At 40.9% G+C, this 26,166-nt stretch overlaps 1 protein-coding gene across 2 annotated transcripts in view; it reads right to left on the bottom strand.

Moving 5' to 3' along the window:
• Positions 1-6,462: 6,462 nt before the first annotated feature.
• Ipo11 (importin 11) overlaps positions 6,463-26,166 on the bottom strand; it is a 137,047-nt gene continuing 117,343 nt past the window's right edge. For both annotated transcript variants that reach the window (XM_028783923.1, XM_028783928.1), the window contains exons 29-30: positions 24,493-24,577; positions 6,463-7,823 (exon numbers count right to left, since the gene is read on the bottom strand). In XM_028783923.1, the coding sequence (XP_028639756.1) occupies positions 7,659-7,823; positions 24,493-24,577 (250 nt within the window). In that variant the 3' untranslated portion in view covers positions 6,463-7,658. The remainder of the gene's footprint in view (positions 7,824-24,492; positions 24,578-26,166) is intronic.

The following is a 26,166-nucleotide window of genomic DNA, read 5'->3' as shown; positions in this document are numbered from 1 at the left end:
ACTCTTGGCTACATCCAAGTTTGAGGGCAGCCTGGGTGTCAAAAAATAGACTTTAAAATAATCAATCGCTAATCTATCACAGTAAATTTGGGGGTTTTCTATATACTCAAGTGCGTTGCATTGCTTGTACCATCTTCTAGACTATTCAGTGTGCTCACTGGCTCAGCACCTCTCAAGACATCCCGCCCACGGCATCCCGCCCACAGCATCCCACAGAGAGGCTGTAGGAAAAGGCCATTTCGTGGTATCAATTCCACTGCCAGAGACATCACAAGACTCGTGCTTTTCAATCTGAAGAAGAAATAAGCCACACCGGCTTCCTTGACTAAACAGAGCTCATGATTAGTTTGTGACTGCCTCCAGATCTGTCCATAGGCATTCGTTCCGTGACTAGCCGTCAATACCTTTCTGGGCTCAGTGGACACTTCCCTGAGCTACAGTTTCCCTGTCAATCAAAAGTTCTGTTCTTCCAGATTATTGCTTAAGTTGTAGCACTCATTAGAAAAGAAAAGCAAGCCACAGTAAGGTCGAGAGCCCTGTGGAAATAACCCGCCCCCTTTGACACGGAAAGCTGGGCTGACTTCAGGTGAAAGCTATGGAGGAAACCCCTAATGGCTCCCTCGTAGTTCTCTTCCCAGCCTCCCCCGCCCCCAACCCTTGCAATAAAAACTCCCCCACAGCAGTTCTAGCCCAAAGGTTTATTTTCTACTTTAAAACCACCTGCCTGGTGGCAGAGAGCTGGAAATGCTTTAAGCCTGCCTGCACTCGAAGCCACTCCGGTGCTTATTTCTTTCAATTCCATTTTTGCCCCACTGGGAAATTAAATGGCATAAAAATCAATCCTTCACTTTAAAGGAAAAGGGGCTGGATGACCAGATATCAATATATTCCTTTCTGGATTAGACACTGCTTCAGAGCATATCTGGCTTTAAAAAAAAAAAAAAAAAGATTCAACAGACAAGCTCAGATAGGTTGGATGCAGGCATCAGCTGGAGCAAAGAGCAAAAGTTTCTTGTTTGTGTCAGACGGTCAGCTAACTGATGATCAACTTTCTCTTCCTAGGGTAGGAATGATTTCAAGAGAAAGTGAGCAGTGGAGACCAGTTTTGATTTTTGTCCAAGAGCTGCAGACCAAGTTGCCCCTCAGGCCCACATAAGTGAAAACAGAAACTTGGCTTCAGGTTGGGGAGGGGGAGTGGCCAGAGCCCAATCTCTGTAGCTAGGGGCAGCAGCACCAAGCCACCCTAAGGGCACCCAGAGCCCTGGGCTTGGGAAATGGGTTAGAACAAAGAGCAGTTTCTTCTTACAGGATAAAAGGTAACTATTTCTTATTTTTGTGGTCCTGGGGCTTGAACCATGACCCGTACATGTGACGCAAGCATTCTACCACTAAGCTACACCCCCAATCCAAACCATAACTGCTTTTTCAGCAGCTGTCACCACGCTAAGACACCAGGCTCACAGTTTCAGTTGAAGAAATGACTACCTTCTCATTGTTTCTCAGCGGGGAACGCAGTTCTACTGGAGTCTGGTGGGCTCCTGCCTTCTAAACACAACCCAAACAGGATGCTCCCTTAGACACCCATAAAGGTGTCACGATAAATACCAATAAGGGTGTTTGGAAAAAGAGGTCAGCATTTGTCTGTATGGGATGTGGAAACCAACCTTGCGAAGGAAAACGTGGGACAGAGAGCTAGGCTTCACAGGCTCCTGTAACTCCTCAGTCCTGGTCTGTGGCACACCAGTGAGACAGCAAAACGGAACCGAGGCCAGGATGGTGGCCACGCCCCCATCTCCCATTATGGAAGTCCCCACAGGTGAGGACTTCCTCCCCTCCCCTCCACACACACATTCTGAGTTATCTCATCAGGTAGGGCTTTCATTGGAGCACAGTGACAGCATTGCAAGATACGATTGGCTGAGAATTTAGGGGCTTGGAATTGGCTCAAACATTGTATATAAGCTTATATGCTGTGCAATAAACTCGGATCTGTACCGTGATTCTGGTCTCCGGAATTGGATTTCCTGGGATTCGTCACTCGACTCATAGCCTCTTCTTGCCCCGCCCCCATTCTCTGTCCTGTTTTCATATTTGCCTTCATTTCCACTAGTGGACTGAGTTCTGGCTATATTGTATCAAAACATCTTCACAGCAGCAGCACAAGGTGTGTGGTGTCTGTGTCTATAATCCCAGTACTAAGAGGGAGAAGCAGGAAGATCAGTTCAACATCGTCTTCCTTGTTGAGACGCAGCAGCCGTTCTCATCCTGTGGGTCAGGGGTTGCATAGCAGATGTCATGCATAGCAGATATTTACATGTCAATGCATAACAGCAGCAAAACTACAACTATAAAGTCACAACAAAATATTTTTGTGGTTGGGGGTCACCACAACACTAAGAAGGCTATTAAAGGCATTAGGAAAGTCGGGAATCACTGATATAGAGCATTTGGTCAGCCTGAGCTACCTGAGATCTTTGCTCAAAGCTAACAAAAAAAAAAACAAAACAAAAAACCTAATAATAAATTTTGTTACAGTAAAATAGTTATATGCTGTTTGTGCTAGTTGAGAGCAGATTGAGAACAAGGTGGGCCACCTTGTCTCTGGCCTAAGTATGTTTGTCTCAAACATTTTCCAAGACTCCTTAACGTGGGGCAGCCCGGCCATACCCTGGGCTAAGGAGGAAAGAGGACAGCAAACTTGGCTAATGGTATTAAAAACTTTGTGCCCTTGAAAACAGCAAAAAGCCTGGGGTGGGGGTGGGGGGCAGCCACTGAGAAGCTTATTGGTGGAGACCTCTCTGCTTTTCAGTAAAACCTCAATCAGAAGCTCCAGAGTGACTCTAGACGACGGCTTCCCCAGGCATTTCTGTCAGGTTCTAAGCACCCGATTTGATGATATTTTGCTCCTTCAACTGGGCTACTTCTGTTGTTCCTGCTGGATGTTGTAAGGACCTGGTATGGTGATGTCATCTATCTGCTATTTGTTGCTTAACACACTTATTTGAAATTGCAAGTATGGCTACAGCATTCTCTAGAGCGGTGGTTCTCAACCTTCCTAATGCTGTGACCCTTTAATACAGTTCCTCATGCTGTGGTGACACCCCCCCCAACCATGACATTATATCATTGTTACTTTGCTGTTATGAATCATAAAAAAATTTCATTGCTACTTCATAATTGTAATTTTGCAATTATAAATTTTAAATATCTGATATGCAGGATATCTGATATTCGACCCCCAAAGGAGTGAAGACCCACAGGCTGAGAACCGTTGTTCAGGAGTCTATAGTCTATACAGAACGGCAGAGCATGAGAACAGGGTTTCAGAGACTTACGGTTAGTATAACTCACACCAGGTATAATATACCTCTCCCCATAACTCACCCATGCTATTATTCTAGGTTGGAATAAAACTACAGAACTTGTGTAAATAGCCAAACTGACTGTGGCAAGAGCTATAACTCAAAACATAGAGCACTGGGGATGTCTATGATTGTCATGTGAAAACATGACACTGTTAAAACCTAAGACAGAGGTGTGGTGTTCATTTCTTTAACCACAGTAGTATCTATGGACACTACCCAACATGTGCCTACTGATGCTATGTGACAAAGTATATAGCATTACTAATGTCTGGTCAGAAGTGTTTACCTCAATAGGCTTATAAAAAAAAAACAAGCATAAAATCTCACAAACAGAACAAAAGTAACTGCCTTGAATTCCCTAAGAGCCAACATGGATAAAAGACTATTCTAGATTTAAACCAAACAGTGAAATGGCATGTAAATAAACCCTGAAGGCATTCTGACCCAACAACAAATGGGTATGATATAATACACACGTTTCAGGAAGTTGAGAAACTCTGAGTATGCACTGGCAATATAGTGTTCTTGAGTGTATTCTAATGTTAGCATGTTGATATATATGCAGAGGAATGCCATTCTTGAATGGATGCTTTAGTACGAGGGGATGGAGCGCTACATCTTCTGTGTTGTGATTTGCTTTTAAGTAGTTTAGCAAAAATAAATGTAGGTTGGGCATGGTGGTGCCTGTAATTTAGCACTTAGGGAGTCAAAACAGGATTAAAACAGGACTGAGTTTGATGCCAGTCTGAACTGTATAGGGAAACCCTGTCCAAAAAAAAAAAAGCAACCACCACGAACTGTGGGGATGAGTCAGTTGGTGAAACAGCATGTGAGCATGAGGACCTGTCCAGCACCAACAGAAAACCCAGTCATGGTTGCTCACATTTGAATCCCAGCACTGCATTGTGCAGATAGGCAGATCCCTAGAGCTTGTTGGGTTAGCTGAATTAGTGAGCTCCAGGTTCAGTGAGAGACCCTGTTGGGGGGGGGGGGAACATAACTGTGAAAGCCACCTAACATCACCTTCCAGCTCCATGTACATGCATGTGGGCACACATACACACAGCACACATTTTTGTTTATACATGCATGTATTTGCATTGCCCCTGGCAACCTAAATAAAGGGTGTCCTGGGATTCACTGTGAAAGTTTTATACAGCTTCTGTGTATTATTTTCTTAAGTTAGTGGAAATAAAAAAATAGTTCTCATAGTATTTTTATTTATTTGGAGGGAAGGGGCAACAGGATGCATATGGAGGTCAAAGGACAACTTGCTGGAGTCCCGTCTCTCCTTCCACCATGTGGGTTTCAGAGACTGGACTTAGGTTGGCAGGCTTGGCAGCAGGTGGCTTTCCCACCAAGCCACCTTGCTACTCACTCCGCTCCTTACAGATAACCTCGTCTTAGTCAGCTTTCCATCAACTTGTACATTTCTACTACAGTAGATTTTAAACCTTAGCAGACTACACTCGTTGGAGGTGAACTTCAATTCTTCACAGGACTGATAAGTGTGAGATGTGTGTGTGTGTGTGTGTCTAATTTCAAACAGCTTCGAGTGCAGTCAAGTGTCACCCAGTTTCAGTTCAAGGCCAGTAACTTCCAAACATCCTCACAGGCTATGCAGTGCAAGAGCTGGCTTTAGGAGTTCTCAGCCAGCCCAGGGTAGCATCCGTTTATTTTTTGTCTGATCCTCACCCTCTACCCTGTTGCTTCTGCATAAGCACTTCCACTGGAGATTACTCTGCTCCTGTTTGCAACTCCACATTCCTACTAGACAGTGGAACACCCTGAAGGTAGCATGCTCTGCCTCAGAAGATTGCAAGCACTGCGGCAGAAACAGGAACTTGGCAATAATGGAATGTGTAAAATAAAGACCTAAGACGGAACGAGTCTTGAGAGGAAATTACAGAAGTTCACTAGCACTTAATAATGTGCCTTACCAAATATGATTCAGAAGGGGAAGAATGAGTGATTTATAAGGAAACTTGAAAACTGTTACTGTTGGTCACATGAGCCTCGGTTGGAGTTGGGAAAGGTCTCTGGGATGCAAACACAATTGAAAAGGAATGTTACTGAAACAGAAACCATCATTCCTTGCTTCAAAAGCTATAGTACAGTACAAAGACTGGCTAAATTGTTTCGTCAAAATTAATATGTTGCTACTACATGTCAACGAATAGAATCTTATAAATCAATAATTATATTCTATCTTAATTATGTATAGAAAAGGACGGCATATATGAGTACTTTTAGAGCTTTTTATAAAACCTATGTTAACCCATGATTTTAAAAAGCAAACCACCTTCTGAGGGAAGCTTTAAGAGCCCTTGCAGAGCAGTTGTTCAGTGCCGTCCCTGCATTGTAACACGCTGTCCAGAATAAGAAGGTGATGGTTCTCTACGGCCAAGAACTGGGTGTTAGGAGTTTCTGGTAATGTGGCTGGGAGAATGCTTCAAAGGAAGATATTCTTATGTCCCTTGTTGCTGAGTAACAGAGGTGTCTTAGTTAGGGTTTCATGGCTGTGAAGAGACACCATGAGCACAGCAGCTCCTATAAGAAGTTGTCTATTAATATTTCCCTGGTGCTAGCCTACAGTTTCTGAGTTTTAGCCCATTATCGTCCTCATCATGGAGGAAGTACGGCAGTGTGCAGGCAGACATGGTGCTGGAGAAGGAGCTCAGAGTTCTACATCTTGATCAGCAGGCATCAGGAGACTGCCACACTGGGTAGAGCTTGAGCATAGGAGACCTCAAAGCTTGCTCCATAGTGACATGCTTCCTCCAAGGCCATACCTACTCCAACATGGCTACACCTCCTAATAATGCCATTCCCTAAGGCCAAGGGTTCAAACCATAATTCTATGGGGGCCACTCCTATTCAAAGCAGCACAATGGCAAAGAAACATCACTGTCAAGGAATGCTCACTCTTTAAATGAAGATTTGAAACCTGAAGTATTGGTACTATCTATGGGTGGAGAATTGGAACCATAGTGTAAAAAGCACTCCATAGTCTTTAATAATCCACTGGGTGATTTTAATGAATTGTTTTATGTTTTTGTTGTGGAGGGTAGTTGGCAAGAAAAACAGACAACAAGTCAAAGGTGAGGTATCTTTGGAAAATTTAATTGGACCGTATTTTCTTTCTTGGCTGAAAACATCATATCCGTAGACATTATGGGTTCCATAGCTTACAAAGGGGTAGTGGTTTTCTTACAGTTATACACTGTACCCAAATTTCTATAGAAAGATAAGACATTTCCAATCTTGCTTTCGAGTATTTCCTAAGAGATGCTCTAAAGGTTCCTCACAATGGCAAGTAATGCAAAGTAAGGCGTCAGTTCTCTCCCTTGCACATTTAGTGCAACGGAGGGACAGGAAGGAAGACTAGTTATGTCAGTGCTAGTACCCTGGGGATTGCTGCTGGGTCCTCTGAGGTACACCCATGGCACTGAGGTGCTGACACACCCCTGCACTGAGGAACCTGAGATGGGGAAATACTGGGCAGCCTGTCACAGCCAAGCATGACTGTCACAGAGGAAGGGGACTTGGAGTTACCTGGTTCTTCCTGGTGCTCCCAGGGCTCCTGGCCTACACATGGAGCAAAGGAGCCAGGGCTGGAGCCTCCCCAGTGGTCTCCCACTTGGCACTACAGTACTGCAGGTTCACTTCAGTGTGCTTTGCAATGTATGCACTCAGAGTAAAGTTAAAAGTGACTTCACCAATTCCTATATCAGACTACTAGAATGAAAATAAAAGCCTTTGATTCTCTGTCGGATGCAAACAGCTCCCTGGTGAGATACTCAGGTAGAGGGCAGCCGTCAGGTTTGCCTGTGTACAAACTGAGTTCTATCATCTGCACAGCATTCTCATTTCTCAAACTTGTTTTATTAGCTTAAAAAAATTAGGATAAGGCAACCAAATTTAAGTAATTTGAGTTGCAGAAAAACATCTGGAACATCAACCTTCATCTACTCAGGTGTTAAGAGCTCATGATTAAAAGGCAATCAACGAGTTTCTTAACAAGAGAGATAACGTGGCTACTCTCAATAAATGCACCTCTAGTAAACACAGGGCCCCTCATAAATATAAAATTAAATTCTTTTGAGGAATAGTTTTCTGACTTTAATATTTGGGATTTATATTTATTCTTTATATTTTATAGTAAAAAATTTATGGTCTTGGTTTCTTTATATTCATACACAAATGACCTCATCTCAGCAGGCTCATATACGGATGGCAGGTTGGGTTATTCAGCTTCTTTCAGAAGGGATGGTGGCCACATGACACATGCTCTTAGAATCCTTGCAAAAACTCCTGCAGCTGGGTGACAATCTCTGTGTCCACCGTCTCCATGAGGGACTGGAAGCCTTGCTCCCCCAGGATCTCCTGCTGCGCCTTGAGCTTCTCATAGATGAACTGCTGCAGAGACACTGTGTGCACAGGGTCCTTCAGGGCCAGCTGTGGGACAGAGAGGACAGACAGGGTCAGTAAGACAGACCATCCTCCTACACATGCCTGTCTCTCTAGGATCTCTCCACAGCAACCCTTCGAAAACTCTGAGAGGTTCCTGTAGACAGTTTTTGGGGGCCCCTGAGTGTATTGCTCTGATGTGCCCAGCTTCTCAAGAACTGGGAACTCATCCTTTTAAAGTAGACTCTAGTAGAAGCACCCTAAAAGGAGAAGAACTAGGGTACCAATGTGACTGCCCGTTCCCCTAAGGACAATGAGACTCCATAGCCGCAGGCCCAGGAAGCCAAGCGCACCCTATCTGCTCTAGCTTACACCGCACACCGTCTAACCTGTGCCTATGGTTTAGGTTGTCAAAGTTTGTCTTTCCCTCACTCCATCACAGTATTTAGAAAAGCAAAGAAAAATTAAAATTTTAGTATTTTTATGCTATGTATGTATACAGTATAAGCTACACATCAGTACTCTTCTTCACCTTCATTCGATCACAACATTCCTTCTGAATCCATGTTTAGTATTCTAACTTATGCCATGTTTTTTTAACCTGTTAAACATATGTAAAAGTGAGCACAGTGTAGTTTAAACCATTTCATCTGTAACGCTGCTGCACACACCACACTTGTGTTACTGTGTAAACGGCCTTTCTTTATTCTTCAGCTTCTTCTCTTTTGTTTAGAACAGGTCTCAGGCAGCCTTATACTAGAGACTGTTGCTCAAGTTTGCCTTGACCTGCTGCTTTCACCTCCAAGTCCCGGTATTCTCGGTGTGTGCCACTATGCTCAGACCTTCATCTTGTTTTCCTAGGATATCTAAAGAACCACTGGGGCACAGAACATTTTATGACTCTTGATATATACCATCAGCTGTTTTCCCTATGGTTTGTACCAGTATAAACAATGGAACAGTATTTAGTTGCTAACACTGTGTTGGCACTGATACTATTTAAATGACTTATAATTCTAATAACAAACAACACAATACTAGTATGAGCTGAGCGTTTATTTCACCATCAATGACCCTGAACATCTGCATAATTTTCAATAATGAATTATGGTTGTTTTTGCTCCATGTAGCTGAATTCCATCTATAACTTCTGTTTGAGTCATATAGATCTTAAATTACAACCAAGAAAAAAGGATATAGGCAGCATAAAATTTAAATTATGCCCCATGTATAACCAAAGCAGAGTATATAACAAATTCAAGATAAAGAGAACATCAATCCTCATTTCCCCGCAGAGAGATAGAGACAGGGCAGTGAGGATACCACACCTCATCTGTGAGTGAAGGTGTCCTTCTACAACATGCACAGAAGGTCAAAGCGAACACTGAAAAGCACTTGCTATTCGGGGCTGGAGTTAAGAGTACTTGCTGCTCTTGTAGAAGACCCATGCTTGATTCCAATATGGCAGCTTACAACCTTATGAAATTCCAGTTCTACCAAGTACGTGGTGTATATGCATACCACAGGCAAAAACACTCATACATATAAAATAAATCTAAAAACATTCCTCAAATATTTTCTTTCTTAAGTAACATATGGTAACGATCAACATTATTTTAATTTCAAAAATATACCTATTGGGATAGAGTATATTTACTTTATAGAAGCATAATTAATTATTCATAATGAAACAGGTAACTCTAGACAATAGCAACTGAGGTTAAACTGACACTCAAGTGAACTTGAGCTCCCCAGCTAGTGAGAGTGGTTGTAACAGGGCCTGCAGTCGTCACTGACAGCATTTTAAAGAACGTGACTATTATTTTTTTATGAAAACAGAGGTATTAAATGTTTCAGATAAACACACAGAGTGACTGGTCTCATTACAGCACTCTCACATACAGTTCCTGTGGCTCTGCCTCTTGTGCCCCTATTCTCCTGCTCCTACCTTCACCATCTGAGCACTATCCAGCTCTCTCTGATTCTGTTATTTCCTTTTCAACACTTTTCCCTCTCTGGTGGTTCTCTTTCTAGTTTCATGATTTACACTCACACATCAAAAACTAGAACCAGGGCTAATGAGATAGCTCAGTGGACAGAAGCACCTGCAAACTCTGGCAATCTGAGTTTGACTCCTGCAACCCATTTAAAGATAGAAGGAGAGAACCAACTTCCAAGAGTGCACACTGTACACATGCCCACACACATCCAATAATGAATAAAAAAATTTAAAAAGCTGAGGAGAAAGGACATGTGATGTTTGTCTTTCTGTCTTTTATTTACCTTACTTAATAGAATAATTTCCAGGTCCATTCATTTTCTTGCACATTTCATTTTATGGCTGGAAAAGTTCGGTTGTGTATATACAGCACATTTTTATTATATTCACTGCATACAGACATCTAGGCTGCTTCCACTCCCTTGCTATGGTAAAGAGACCAGCAATAAACATGGATGCATGCATAAGAACTTCTGGGGGAGGACATGGAGTCCTTGGGAGAGACAAGGTTAGAATGCCTAGTAGGTTTGTTAAGTGGTATGTTGTTGTGGTAAAACCATGCCAGGAAGTTTGGTAAGGTAGAGCAGGTGGAAACCTGGAGACTAGATGGGCACACATCTGAGAGTTAGACGACTCCCCATCCCTGCCAGACTCTAGGCCTGAAACACGTGCCATGTTCCTCACATAAAAGAAACGTGTCCTATGGTCACCCAGGCCCAAAACAGAGTTCTCCATGCTAATGAGGTACCTAGTTTTATCCAACAAGAATTCAGGGAAGCTGAATCTTCCACATTCTTGGAAGTCAGGAGACTAGTTATTTTTTAACCCTTCACATACCCTTTAATTTTTCAGAAATTATTTACTGTAACATTATTTCAGGAGAAAAAGTTTTTCTTTTCTCTATTATTCTTAGAAGAAAAATAATGTTCTTCCCATAATACTTGACAGATAAAATATTAAACAGATAAAAATAATTAACAGATAAAACATATGAAATAGATTTTAAAAAGCTTAAAGAAAAATATGCCGTATATTTAACTACACTGTCTTCAAAACTTCCTGAGTTTGATTAAAATGCCTCTGGTTTAAATATTGTATTTTGAGATTTAATTATTCACTGTGGCTAACTATCTATTCTAAAATCTGTCTGAAAGACTTAAATGTGTCCATTGGCTACTACAAGCTCTCTTCATCTTGGGCTTAGTGAAGAACAGAAGGCTGACACACAGACACCAAACAGAAGCTTGTCAGTGAGGCACAGCAATTCAAGTTCATTGTCTCTCTCGTGTGAGGCCTAAGCTTGCTTTGCAGAGGGTAAGCTAGGTTTCTAAGAGACAAGCTTGCTGCAAATGAAGCCCTGTCTTGATGAATGACTGTGTGAAGGAATGTTCCCTCTGTGTTCCAATGTGCATCCAAGAGTAAGAATACTGCTACAAAGACATTTGGAACAAAACATTCGAGAACTAAAATTCCAAGTCAATTTATAAAACATCCACAGAGGGCTGCATAATCATTAGAGTTTTTAAAGTAGACAATAGACTATTTTTTAAAAGCTCCTAATGCAGTCATTTTTTCATTCATACATACACATACACATATACATGTATCCCCCAGCAGTATTTTTAAGGATCAAACCCACAATCCAGTACATGTAAGGCAAACATTCTAACAATGAAAAAAGCCCCAGCTACCCTACCCTCGTTATTTTCCAGACACCCTAGTTTGACCTTATGCTGGCTAGCTTCAAGCTCAGTCCTCATGGCTTTTTTTTTTTGGGGGGGGGGGGGGTGGGGGGGGGGGTACCCAATGCTAGGCTAGCCAGTTTGGCTCTATACATTTAATTCTCTTTCATTCTTACCTGACTTGACAGAAGTCCCCAGACTCCCTCTGCCTGTATGTCAGTGAGGAGTATCTGCAGTATCTCCTCTAACTACATACTATAGGGAATGCAGGAGTCTTTTCTTTGTAAAATCACTCTTTCCTCTACCATCTAAAGTTTGTCCTTTTGATCTTTTTTCCTCTCCAGAATTCCATAAGATTCTCCAAAACACAGGTCAAGATCTAGATATAAAAGGAATTTTAATACAGCTTGTTCTCTTTAACTAGTTTTTGCTGGTATATTTCCTTAATACACTGTTAAATAACTATTATCTAATTGACTAAGATATTAAACTCTCTTCATGGTTGATCTGTTGATTTTCTTGGAATTTTCTGATTTAAATGAAAAGTTCACTGACTTAACTGCTTTTGTCCCGTCTTAGCCAACACTTATGCAGTGGTCACGTTCATGTTCTCTAATTCTGTCACCTAGACGGGAAATTCCACAGGGGAGACTGGCCGCTCATTACCATCCCCCTTTCCACAGATGCACTGTAGTCCCCAGATGGCATGTGGGCAAATGACTTCTGCCACTACTCAGGCTGACTCTTTAACCACTGCCTTTACAGCCCTTTTCCAAGTCTTCCAGCCAAACCAAAGTCAGGTTGAAGCAGTGTTTCTGCTATCTGGAAAATCTCTGCTGGAGATTTTGATACCCAATACCACACAACATGTCTTTTTATCTCAAAGATTTTTAGGGTATCAGGATACTAGTTTAGATTGTTTCTTAACAAACAACAAACAAACAAATCAAAACCCACAGCACACCATGGAAGTCAAAGGACAACCTGCAGATATGTGTTGGTTTTCCACTTCCATCCTCCTGCAGTAGCTGCTGTCAAGAGTTCACACTGGAGGCTTTGTGAAGTTTTCCTCACTGAATCATCTCACCAGCCAGTCCTAAGATTTTACATTTATGTCTCTCCCACTCATTCCCTGACTACAGTGTGTCTACTTTGTTGGTACTTTTTAAAAGAAAAACAATTCTATGTATTCATCTGTCTCAGCATTTTCCTGCCTCCGAACTCATTTTAAAAACTATTGATGTCTTCACGTGCTTTCATTTCCCTAAGGGTAACTTGTGGTTCATGTTTTAAAGTTTTGAATCATTCATTTTCATTGTTTTGTGTTGGATCATAAGTGACTGTGGGCTATGAGTAACTGAGCTACACCACATGCTTTCATGTCTCACTGTTTTATGTCATCTGCCTCAAAACTGCAAGCTGCCCTTTACGGTAGGGTTTAAACACTTCATGGAATACGATGACCACTGTCTCAGCCCTTAACTTCTAGCTTTGTTTCACTGTTGTCAGATGTATAAACTATACTACTTCTACTTTGGGAAACTAGAGGTTTTCTTCATGGTCTGTTTTTGTAATGTTGCAGGAACATGTGCATTTTCTTGAAGGGGGCACCCGTCCTTTTACATATAACCATTAAATTAAGTTTACTGACTGTATTCTTCAGGTCTATGAACCACTATGAAACAGTGTGATTGTCTTGGGCTCAGCTACACACATAAACCATAGACACCCCCAATCTTAACATCAGCTCACTGAGAAAGCTGTGGGAATAAAGCAACTTCATAACAAGGAAAGGTAGGAAAATGAGATGATTTCACCTTAAAATGCTATTAGGATCATGGAACTATTTTTAGGCTCATATGAGATGTGCTGCCTTTTATGGAGGCTCCTTATATTTAACAGAGGCATTCTGTTTTTCTGACAGTTTCACTCTAGAAGCTGGCTGTGCTCCGCCTGCTTCAGCCTAAAAGCACTTTCCTAAGAGCTGCCTCCGCAGTGAATCCCAGACAACTGCCAGCAATGGGTCAGATGGAACACCATCGCTCTACATTAGAATAAGGACCAATGTCATCATGTTAAATAAGCAAGAGTAAATAAATGATTAATTTAGCTAATTACTATTTACTCACCATTCTTCCATAGTGTTTTAGATAACCAACTAAGTAATTAATAATGGAAAATATTCTCTTGACACTCAGTTTACCATTCAAGTAGAATGACTACAATAAAATGGAATAGGACATTCAGATGTGTTATATTAATTGATGATATTAAATTAGAAAACAAGTCTGCTAGATAATTAAGTATGACTATTTAGCAGTACCTTTGATTGTATCATTCCTCAGAAATATAACTAGTACCATATTTGTCAACTCTGTAAGAGAATATACCATAATACCAAGACGTGCCATACACACTGACCCAACAGTGCAGAAATACCAGATAATGCAAACAACTGGAAGAGAAAGAGTGAAGGAAAATTAGATTTCTATCTGTAACCCAAATGTTCCCTTTGATATGCTGAGTCCTCTGATTGTCCTGCCCCTGTGTTTGAGCCAGAGGCTCACTATGTAGACCAAGCTGACCTCTAACCCAAGAGCTTCTTGCTTCAAGCTCCCAAGTGTTCAAAGTACAGGTGTGCACCAGCATGCCCAGCAGATGTCACTGGTTCCTGCCTACACGCTAAGGAACTAAGAAACTTGAACATTACAGTAAGAGCTATTCACAGACAACACCTGCTCCCTTACAGCTCCTTATTACTCCAATGGACTCAAAGGTTTCAAGAAAATGAGATCATTTAGCAAATCATGTAAGACTCTCAGGTCTCTTGATAAATACAAGGCAGGCAAGCAAACAAATGAAGGACTGAGAGGTCCCCACCAGGTGCTATCGCTAGGAACTGCTGAGTGCTCTATAAAGGCAAGAGTGTTTACCAGTCAGTAGCTTACACTGAGGGAGGATTTACAGAGGCAAGAGCTCAACCGTCAGTGCTTTACACTGGGACTCTCAGGGATGAACTTAGGCCTGTGGGTTTGCAAGGCAGGGGCTTTCACCAAGTAATAAGTCATTAGTTTATAAAAATGCAGAATATGGTGGGTGAATTGGAGGAGTGAAAATTTTCCATCTTGACCATTGGCAGACATGACAAGACTATTGTAGAAACTGTAGTATTTTAGAACCTGAATTAACTAACCACCTCAGGGGAGGAAATACTAATTTCAGGACTGTTTAGCTTGTTGTTTCCTAGGGAGCTCGGAATGACCCCACACATATTTTAAACACAAGTTGTGTACTTATTTTATTAGGCAGGTAGCATACAGGTCCACAGAAATGATTACACTGTTAAATATTGTAAGATGCTAAATAAATAGCTTGTGAATAAGTAATAAATTAAATTAAATAAATAAAATTAAAGAAGAGAAGCCAAATGGCAGACTCAAAACAACAGCTTTAAAATTTTAAGCTACACAGAAAACAACACTACTTAAGTATCTCAAAATACATGCTTCATATGGACAGTTTCCACAAATCACAACAAATCATAAATCATAAATCAGCACACTTAGCCCGGCAGTGGTGGCGCATGGCTTTAATCCCAGCACTTGGGAGGAAGAGGCAGGCGGATTTCTGAGTTCGAGGCTAGCCTGGTCTACAGAGTGAGTTCCAGGACAGCCAGGGCTATGCAGAGAAACCCTGTCTCGAAAAAAACAAAAACAAAACAAAACAAAACAAAACAAAAAAAAACAGAAAACAAAAAAAAAAGAAAAAAGTAAATCAGCACACTGAGATTTAATCTGCATCAAAAATGGAACCACTGGATACCTAGAATACATTTAAGATTTAAAACTATGAGTAAGTTTGTGCCAATTCCTCAGAGTAAGTCTTGCTTTGTGTTTAAGGATCAAGCTCAGTGAAACGAGACAATGTTCCAGAATCAATTAGCAAGCAGTATTTAAAACTGGCATGCCTGACTAAGATCATCAATCTCCAGTTCTTAAGGTAAGGTGAAAATTCATGATGATAAAAAAGTTTGTCTTTGTGAATCTGAGGCCAGCTTCAATACACAGTGAGACCCTGGCTCAAAACAAACAACTTCACATTGAGTCTTTAAAACTGCACAGAATAGCAGAACTAAGGAAGCTGAACTGTGGAGGCGTCTGACTGTGGTGGTGTGGCAGAGTTAGAGGAAGACAGGATGGGCAGGCAGAACAGACAAGAGAAGGTCATTTCTGTGTCCTGAGTCTGAGGTGACCAAGCTGGATGGTGATCAGAAACAATGATATTGCTATGCCCTACTTGGAAAGAGCACGTCTGTCATTAACTGAATGATGATGGAGTGAGATCCTGGAAGTGGAAAACGCCATGAAGGCCTCTCCTCTACAGTATGCAGTGTTGTCTACATATAATCTTGAATATTTTCTTGCCAATATTTTTCTGCTCTGATCACAGAAACAAAGTATTCTCTAATGAGAAAAAAGGAGAACAGACTGCAGCTGAGTGTGGCAGGTGGCACACATTCCTAGGACTTTCTTACACACACACTTAGGTCAGGAGATGGCTTGCTCAGTACACTTGAAGCATCACATAAAATCAAGCATCCTTGTAATGCCAGCACCCAGGATATAGAGACACGGGGATAGGCAGAATCATTATTTCAAAGTCATCCTTGGCTACACTGCAAGCTCAAGGTCAGCCTAGACTACAAGAGACTATTAGAAGGAGGAAGAAAGGAAGCAGGGGGAAGAAGGAAAATACAAACACACCTCTTTTATGGATCTGGGGAACCAGTTCACTTGGTAAAGTGACTGCCTTGAAAGCATGAAGGCCTGATCTGAGATCCAGAGAGAACCTGCAGGTACAGGTAACGTACACCTGGAAGGCAGAGGACAACCTCAAGTGTCGCCTTACAAATACCTTCTCCTCTTTGAGACGGGCTCTTCCCTGGTCTGATGCCCACCAATTGCTAGACTAGCTGGCCATCGAGCTCAAGAGACGCTCCTGTCTTTGTCTTCCCAGGACCTGGATTCCACTGTAGCACAATGCCCAGCATTGTCACGTGGGTTCTGGAGGTCAGAGGTAGGTCCCAGTGCTTTCAGGAGAAGTGATTCTTTCTCCTAACCCCACAAATCACTTTCGCCAGCTGCTGGGCTTTAGGATTCATTTAGAATACACAAAAACTAAGTGAACAGAAGCCTGTTCAGTTGGTTTTGGTTTTGAGACAGGGTTTTTACTCATATGCAGCCAGATTGGGCTTGGCTCACAGAACTTCTGCCTTAGCCTGCTGCTGGTTTACAGACCTGAACCACAGGGCTGGCAAGAATCCCTGTCATTTAAAGAAATTCTGACAGCCTGCATTCTAATTTTCTGAACAGAATGAAATTTTATTTATCAAAGTCAAAATCATTTATGACATGCAGCTATAACTATTCAAAGAAAACTCCTTAAGAAGAATTATTTTAGCTTTTAACAAATCTCTGTAATGTTTAGTCCAGCAGAAGAAAAAGAAAACCGAATCCTTATATCTATTTCTTCATTCACTCTCTTGTTCTGTGTTTGGGTTAAATTAAGAAAAACAAAACAAAACAAACAAACAAACATACAAAACAACAACAACAACAAACCAAGCCACCAGACTGTCTTGGGTATGTAGTTTAAAGAATGGATGTGGTGGTTTGAATAGGTTTGGCCCACGTAGACTCAGGTGTTTGAATGCTTGGCCCAGGGAGTGGCACTATTAGGAGGTGTGGCCTTGTTGGAGTAGGTGTGGCTTACTGGAGAAAGTGTGTCACTGTGGGAGTGGGCTTTGAGGTCTCCTATGCTTAAACTCCACCCAATGTGGAACATAGTTTCCCCCTGCTGCATAGAACTCTCAGCTCCTCCACCAAGCCTGCACGCTGCCATGCTTCCTGCCATGATGATAATGGATTAAACCTCTAAAACTGTAAGTCAGCCCCAACTAAATGTTATCCTTTACAAGATGTGCCTTGGTCATGGTCTCTTCACAGCAATGGAAACCCTAAGACAATTACAGATGCATTTTAAAAATTACTATAAATAATATTTTCTTAAAGGTCCGTCAAAAACAAGAAATCAGAAACCACTGTGAACTTTCCATTACATTATAATTTGTCTACCTTGTTCTTTGAATAAATTGTGTACCCTTGGAATGATTTTTTTAACATGAATTAATACTAGTCATTTATAAAATACAGGTCCACTGAGTACATACTGAAATACTCCACTATCAAATTATTCTAAACTTAGTCTCACTGCTAGAAACATGTGAGAAATAAATGGAAAGCTATCAAGCTGAGGGGGATACAATATGTGCGTTTTCCAAAATTCTAATTTTGCTTGATGGTTCAAATTTAGCAGTAAGTAACATACACTATTGATTGTTTTCCTTGAGGTGACAGGCTGTCCTTTCAAGATGAATGTGTGCCAAATACCCAAGTCTGAATTACCATATTTACTTATATCAACTACTCTTTTGTGTTCAAATGGTGCTACAAGGAAAAAGGTAAAACCAAAAAAAAAAAAAAAAAAAAAAAAGTTAGGCTCAATCTAGCTGGTCCTGGAGCTCACTTGGTCCCAGCAAGCCCTAGGGAATTCTGTAGCACTAGGTTTGCCATGTCTGGCTTTTTACATGAGTGCTTGGGATAGAACACAGGTCCATGAGATGCATGAAGAGACAAGACTGTAACTCTGTGGCAGGGTAACTGCCTGACAGACAGAAGGCTCTGGGTTCAATACTCAGGATGTGGGGATGGGGCGTGGGGTAGGATGAAAATTCATTCAACAGAATTTCATTATATGCAACCATTAAAAGAAGTGATGGAGGGGCTGGAGAGATGGCTCAGTGGTTAAGAGCACTGACTGCACTTCCAGAGGTCCTGAGTTCAAATCCCAGCAACCACATGGTGGCTCACAACCATCTGTAATGAGATCTGATGCCCTCTTCTGGTGTGTCTGAAGACAGCTACAGTGTATTCATATATAATAAATAAATAAATCTTTAAAAAAAAAAAAGTGATGGAAATGCAAACTGATATTCACGGAAACATACTTTTGTATATTTACACCTAAAAAAAATTTAACAGAACACACATACATATGTAAAATCACTATAATTATTTTTAACTTATAAATACAAAAGGTCATATAATTATATGTGGAAATAAAATACTGGGAAGGGTACATACTACAATGGTAAAGATTTCCTTGGGGAAACAGTATTTTACATCTGTAATCATTTATTTATGATCTTTAAATTAATATAAGTCACTTTTATTTTCAAAAAAAAAATCTCTTTAAAATAACAGCTCCAATACTGAGAACAATGCTGTGAACAGGATGATAAATTAACTTTTTCTTCTAGCAGATGATAGAAAGGTGGCAGATGGGAAAAGCAGACACAAAGACAGAAAAGGCTACTGTCGAGGTAGCCTAGGTAGTCTCGTGTTCCAGATGTGTCACCTGTGTTAGTGAAAAGAGGCGTTCCCCGAGTGGGGTCCAATTCTTCACCCACAGCCCTGCATGTTTTTATTACATCCAGATAGTGCCTCACTGCCAATTTCTAAGTGACCAGCAGTATCCGAACTCACTGACTAAGGTTTTTAGTAAGAAACCCAACTAAATAAGGAGGCAACAGTAAGACTGCCTGCAAAACTCAAGAACATTACTGATACCAGCAGGCAATTAGCTAAGTTTCAGCTAAAATGCATACACAAATAAAATAAAATAAAATAAAATAAAATAAACCCACTTTGGAAGCCACTGCTGTATTACATTCCAGAGTCATTTTGAATGGCCTTTCCTTTCAGTGTCTGTGAGTGCCCTTACGCAGCCTGCTGTGGAGGAGCTTAACCTATGAGATCTCAAACTATTTTATGATTAACATTTTAGTTCCATCAAAGGAAAAATTGCTGTCTCAGGAGAATGTCTGGTTATCAATTTGTGTCTTTATTACATCTCAGTTGTATTATTTCAATTCATTACCTTCTAGCCTCTGTTTTAATGTCATTGACAACTCCGAAGTTTTTAAAGGCATAACTGCCTTTTCCAAGAACTTCCCTAGGATTTGAGTTAAGCTCAATGTTGGTTTTAAAGAGTGTGGAATCTACAAGGGATTAAACCCAGAGCCCTGCTCATGCTGGACAAGTGCTCTGTAGTGGAACACTGGCATCTCACTGTGTAGTACACACTGTCTTGACGTCCAGGCTTCCTGCTTTCAACATGCACCATCAGAGGGGTCATGTGTGTTAAGGAAAGCTATGCTAAGTCCACAACTGTGAAGTAGCTACTGTTTTTTATAAAGTTAATCTTAGATGACATTATGTGTCCTTAAAGTGCACTTTGAACATTTCAGTACTATTTAAAGATGAAGGTAAAGAATTAGTAGTGTTGGTTTAAATCAACAGCTGAAACATTTTAAGATAAAAAAATGTAGAATTTGCAAAACATAGAAAAAGGAAAAACCTTCCTTTAAAGAAATCATCTTGTTAATACACTAATAATGTAAAGAGGCTTTTAATACTGTAATGTATACTGTTGATCAAATACACCACCAGACAGGAACTGCAGAAAGAAAATACAGTCAGCATAGGAAACACTGCTTACAAATATTAATGCTTTGCATATGCTGACTGTTCTGAGCTCATGCTTCCCTTTGGAAGAAGGTACTTGAGTGCCATTGAACGGAGGTCAAGGGAAGCAGCTCCACAGCTACAGCAAGCGACTGGGTGCTGCTGCTGAGGAGCAAGCCAAGAGCTGCTTAAAGAATTAGTGTGTGAGGGTTTAGGCTTCTCATACATGAGCCTTACGAGACCTCATTTAATAAATATGTCTCATCACGTAAGTAACTGTGTGTGTGTCTGTGTGTGTGTGTGTGTGTGTGTGTGTGTGTGTGTGTGAAAAATAACAGCAATAGTGCTTTATTTGAAGAATGAGAAACATTCATTTGTATTTACTATTTTCTAAATGGTTATTTAATATTAAAGCTTAAGATTTATGTTGTTGCAGCTGGAGAGATGGCTCAATATATTCTGCTTTTGCAGAGAACATGAGTTAAATTCCCAGCACCCACATCAGGTGGTTCACAATCAGGGCAATAGTTAAATACATTAATATATGCTATGATGTTAAATATACTAACATATCTATAAAAGCTTTACGGATGAACAAAATTTGTTGACAGTTTTAAGAAGCACTACCTACTCATAATGGTTTCATGTTAGTTAATTAAAATAAGAAAATTTGGGTCTATTATAACTCCCTTTTCCCTATTATCTACAATGCCTCAAATTTTATAAAGTTCATTTTATATGTGCCAAACACTTAAGGGAAAAAATGGTTTTCCTGACATGGGTTATTGCTAAGTAGTTCAACCTGTCCTTGAACTTTCAGCATCCTTACCCCACTTCGGCCTCCTGAGTGCTCTGCATGTGTGAAATGGCATGCCCAACACATTCACAAGGTTAAATGGAGAAATCAGACTATTAGCCATATGGTAACAAATATAAATACATCTATTCTAAAGTCGGGGTATTAAAGCACCAATTTTTGAAGTTTCATTCAAACAGTGGGGTAAGTTTCCAGTACTATAGGCAAACAAATCACAGGGGTCACCCAAGATGCTGCCATGGTTTATGTAAGTACTATGTAATAATTAATATCATTGTTGGCTAAAAAAATAAGAAAAACAAAACACCCTAGAAAACAAGATGCTGTCTTTCAGTAGAACTGAAGTGAACAACATACAACCTTGCATCCAATCACCCAAAGAGCTACTAAGCCATACAAATGATCACATCCGTGCTTTGGTTTTTGCTCTGCAGTGTCCCAGGAACCTTTATGCAGCACTCTGATGTTGTCACAAGAACTCCATCTCTCATCTCCCCAAGGAAAAGCACCATACCACTTCTCGTCTTTACAAAAGGCAGAGGCCATACTCACATTGTATGTTGTAACTGTGTCTATTTTCAAGTAGTTTCTATTGTTAGATTGTACTGTGCCTAATTCAGAAGTCAGTTTACAACACAGTATATGCAGTAGTATACACAGGGTTCTGAACTGTCCATGTTTTTTAGGCACACACTCCAGGTCATAAAACATGTCCCATAAGGATAACTGACCACTGTCTAAAGCACCTTTCTTCATCCTGCTACTTTTAAGATCTTTCTGCTTCACTCATCTAGAGTTCATTTCAGGAGCTGAAGCCAGGTGATGGCAGCCCTGAGATGAGGCTACTGGTGCTGGTTCTGCTGATCTGGCAGGCTTGGAAGAGCTCTGCAGAATGATCAAGCAGTCTACGGAGAAGTGGCCCCTTTTCAGCTACCTTACCTCTAGGACAGTTTAGTAGATCAGTGATAACATATACATCCTTCTGAGAACATGCACTTCACTTCTGTTTCAACAATGGTTTATGAGCTATTGAAGGTAGGGGCTGTGTTTCATATGTATGTATGTATGTATGTATGTATGTATGTATGCATGTATGTATGTATGCATGCATACATGTATTTATTTTTCTACTCACTTATTCATTCCTGAAACATTTGTTGAGTACCTGCTATATGTCATGCATGTCAAAAGGCACTGGAGAAACCTGCTGCATCTACCGAAGTTCAGTGAGGGGTGCAGAGCTGCTAAGAGACAGCTATATATGGAATAAGGGTCAGGCATGGTGGCAGTGGCACATGCTTGGTGTTCCAGCATCTGGGAAGCTGAGACTAAACATCAATCAGGGTGACATAATAAGGGTCTGTCTCAAAGACTAAGGAGGGAGATTGTTACTGGAACTTAATTCTCCAAGATTATAGGAGCCAGAAAAAGTCTACAGAAGACAGTCAATTGTTGTCCTATTCGTGTGGCACAAGTTGCAGGACAAAGCCATACCGCAAGGCTACAGAGCCTCTAAGAGCACACAGAAGCATCTCTCAATTTCTAATCACCCTCAACTCTGGTGATGGACACCTATCCAGAGGAGCCAAAGACATCTAGTGGGCCTGGAGTGGCTGCAGACCCAGCTGCTTCCTACTCCAACGAGGTACTTATCTGCACCAGAACCTTGTGACCTGCTCTGACTTTCTGATGGTAAAAAATGGCACATGGTTTCATGTTTCAGAAAAGAGAAAATCATGGAAACAGTAAAAAGAGGGAAGGAGAGATGAACAGGTGGCACATATGCTGTAGTAGTTTGAATGGCCCCCAAGGGTCATACATTTGAATGCTTGGTTCCTAGTTAGTAAAACTGTTAAGAAAGGATTGAGAGGTGTGTTTTTGATGGAGGAGGTGTGTCACTTGAGTTTCAGGTTTTTAAAGCCCACACCAGGCCTAAGCTATTACATAATATGACTAGAAATTAAATACAAAATGAAACACAGATTTGGGTAGTTTAACTTGCTAAGGATAAATCTACCAGATTAAGGAAAATTAACATAGCATACAAGGAAGCTAATAACAGAATACCTATTACTTATTTATAATTCAGAATGTTATGGAGAAAAGCTATCACATCTTTCTGTGACAATAATGGTATATCCAATGCTTTTAAGTTGAGAATAGGAGGACAAGAATTGGGAAAGGCCAAGTAAGTTACACTAGAGGCTCTCACTGTTGTAAGTCAAGAGAAGACATGTTCCATCTTAGGGTACCAACAAGCCTAAGTCAAAAGGAAGGACGTTTCTGGGGATATAGTCATAAAGGAAAGAATGGCATTAAGGGCTTTTAAAATAAGTCAAAAACGGACTTTAGCTGACAGGCTCCAGCAATCTGCTAACCCAGCTATCTTCTGATGTCATCAATGAGGGAAAACAAGTCTAAAAAGACACGGGAATCTGCTCAAGGTCACAAGTCCCTGCACAAAAAGGATGTAAATTTAGGTGTAAAGAATCATTCCTGGGCTGGAGACAGGATAACAACAGGAAGAGGAGGAGGAGGAAGAGGAAGAGGAAGAGGAGGAAGAGGAGGAAGAGGAGGAGGAGGAGGAAGAGGAGGAAGAAGAGGAAGAGGAAGAAGAGGAGGAGGAAGAGGAGGAAGAGGAGAAGGAGGAAGAGGAGGAGGAGGAAGAGGAGGAAGAGGAGGAAGAAGAAGAGGAGGAGGAGGAAGAGGAAGAAAAGGAGAATTCTCCTTCTCCCCCTCTCTTCTTCCTCCTCTTCCTCCTCTTCCTCCTCTTCCTCCTCCTCATTATCATCCTTTTACTAGCTGCTAGGTGGTAGCTGCTATGTGTAAAGATAAAGTAAAAGAAATGGAGTAAAGTCGGGCCTGGTCTGTCAGAGCACTGTGGTATCGACCATGAACTCGGATTACATCCTTGAGATTAACATAAGATCACTGAAGGGCTGAATAGAACAAAAATATGAAATCATGATGGGAGCACAGGAAATGAGTCGGCCGGCCTTGATCCTGAGGGTGTTACATGCTCACTTATGTGCTTCTGGGGTGGGTGACATTGCTGCTGTCATTTTGCAAGAGAGGAAGAAGGCACAGGAAGCCAGAAGATCAGAAGAGACTCCCAAAGCTCACTGTGTCTATTCACATTCATGGTCAGAGAAAGAATTAAACATTGTAAGTACACTTCGAGCCAATGCATTTCACAAGTTCCTTAGCCTCTTGCTCTTTATTCTTATCAGATTCTAATGCAAGAGCTAATGGCTAGCAGTCAGGGCATTTTATAATGCCACATGATGCAGACCATAGAAGGGTCATTACAATAACATAGGGGAACAATAAGAAATAAAGAATAAGAAAACAATCCAGTATGTCTCCTCAAAATAGTTTTAGTTTTTTTTTCTTTTGTCTTTTTTTAAACTTAAATAAACTTGTTCAGTCCCGACTTTTTGATTTTTTTTTTTTTTTTAAATGAGCAAAACTTCTCCCTTTCTCAGACAGGAACAGCCATCTCAGAATGACTTCCTGTCCTAGGAGTAAAGCTCAAATACTTGACTGCTTCAACAAGGGATGACTGGCAGATACACAGGTGGAACCAACATTCCATGAATTAGCATGGTGATCACTGGTCTTGCCTGTAACTTACCATCTTTTTCCTCTTGTCTTGTTCTGTGGGTGGTTCTTCGTCTTCTGTTACTTTCGGTTCCTCAAGATGAGACATCAACATACAACTACAATTAAAAATAAGCACACAGTTTGTAAAAATGTCTGCACCATACTAAAGCAATCCCTCAAAATTACTGAGAGCATGCATGCTTCTCTGTAACAAAGAAGAGTTGATTAGATAAATATGATTTATACTTTTTAAAGTTTTTGGTTGTATTTGTGTTTAGGTTGGGAAGCTGCCTCAGTTAAGGGTGTCTGCTACTCAGCATGAGGACCTGAGTTTGATCCCTGAATCCATGTAAAAAAGCTGGGCACACCAGCACACTCCTAAACCCGGCACAAGCGAGGTAAGGACGGAAGGATCACTGGGCTTGCCAGCCAGAGGTTAGCAGGACTGCTGAGCTCTAGGTTCAGTGAGAGACACGATATCAAAATCTGAGGCGGGGAACCATTAAGGAAAACACTCACAATTGGTCTCTTGCTTCCACACCACATACATCAGAAACATATAAACACCAAAACGGCTTTCTTAGTATTATAATTTTAAAATAGGCCAAAGCAAAGGGAATGTGGAACATTTAACTTGGGCATTTGATACAGTAAGTTTTAACTTAGGAGAACATGGCAGGAGGATCAGTATCCCAAGATTAACTTGAGTTACTTAAGAGGGGAAAAAACAAAATATAAACACATGATAAATTTGTAAAAGGTTATTTCTAGGAAGCTTTTGAATCAACTATCATTTAGAAGATAATTTATATCTTTCTTTTAAAAACAAAAGAAGACAAAACAACAAACCTCAAGACTTACACTTCAACTACTTCCCCTAAGCTCCTGTGCTTCTGCAGACTATACACTCAGTGACTTTAACAGACGCATCACCAAAACACTACTGATTACCAAACTATCCACTTCATGCTCCAAGTGAAATTACTCTGCTATGAGAAACTTGTCCCCAGTGGCGCCCGTGGATCCAGGACAGTTAGAAATCATTCTATTTTGATTATCTGCACCACTGCTCTCTACCATTAGCAGAGGTAATAGAAACATAGCTTCCTGTTCATCCAACACTCATCACAGGGAGAAAAGAAATGAATGCTGTCTGGTGAATCACCATCAGTGGAACAAACCCCACAATGTCCTAATTTTGAACAGAAGAACTCAGAAACTTATCAGAGCTTTACGTTTCTAACCAATAGACTACGGCAGAGAGGGTTTGGTTTCTCTTAATGTTTTACATCAAATTGAGGGGAAGGACAGTACCAAAGTCAAGTATTAATTTAGGATTGAGGCCAGCTGCTAATATCAGAAATGTACTAGACTCCCTGTCACAGTAGCCTGGGTGTCCTTCCCTACCATTAGAAACAACAGGTTCTGGTAACACTGCACCTTTCCCAGTCAGTGCAGTGCAGCCCCACCACAGGCACCTCCTGAAAACAAGAAAGCTGGGCCTCCAACTCAATCACTGCCTTCGTCTTTCTGGAGCTGCAATGCTTTGGTGTGCTGAGATAACACAGCACAGCCAATGCTCACTCACAAGATAAGAGGCTGTAAGGGAGCCTAGCTCCCAGATTGAATTTTAGAGCTGAGTGAGGTATGTCTCCATCTATTAGCCACTTTATGCCAACTAGACTTTAATCCAACTGCAACAAAT

Source organism: Grammomys surdaster, unplaced genomic scaffold (genome assembly GCF_004785775.1).
Source record: "Grammomys surdaster isolate TR1022 unplaced genomic scaffold, NIH_TR_1.0 99, whole genome shotgun sequence".
Taxonomy (NCBI): domain Eukaryota; kingdom Metazoa; phylum Chordata; class Mammalia; order Rodentia; family Muridae; genus Grammomys; species Grammomys surdaster.
This window is presented reverse-complemented; position numbering and strand designations above follow the sequence as displayed.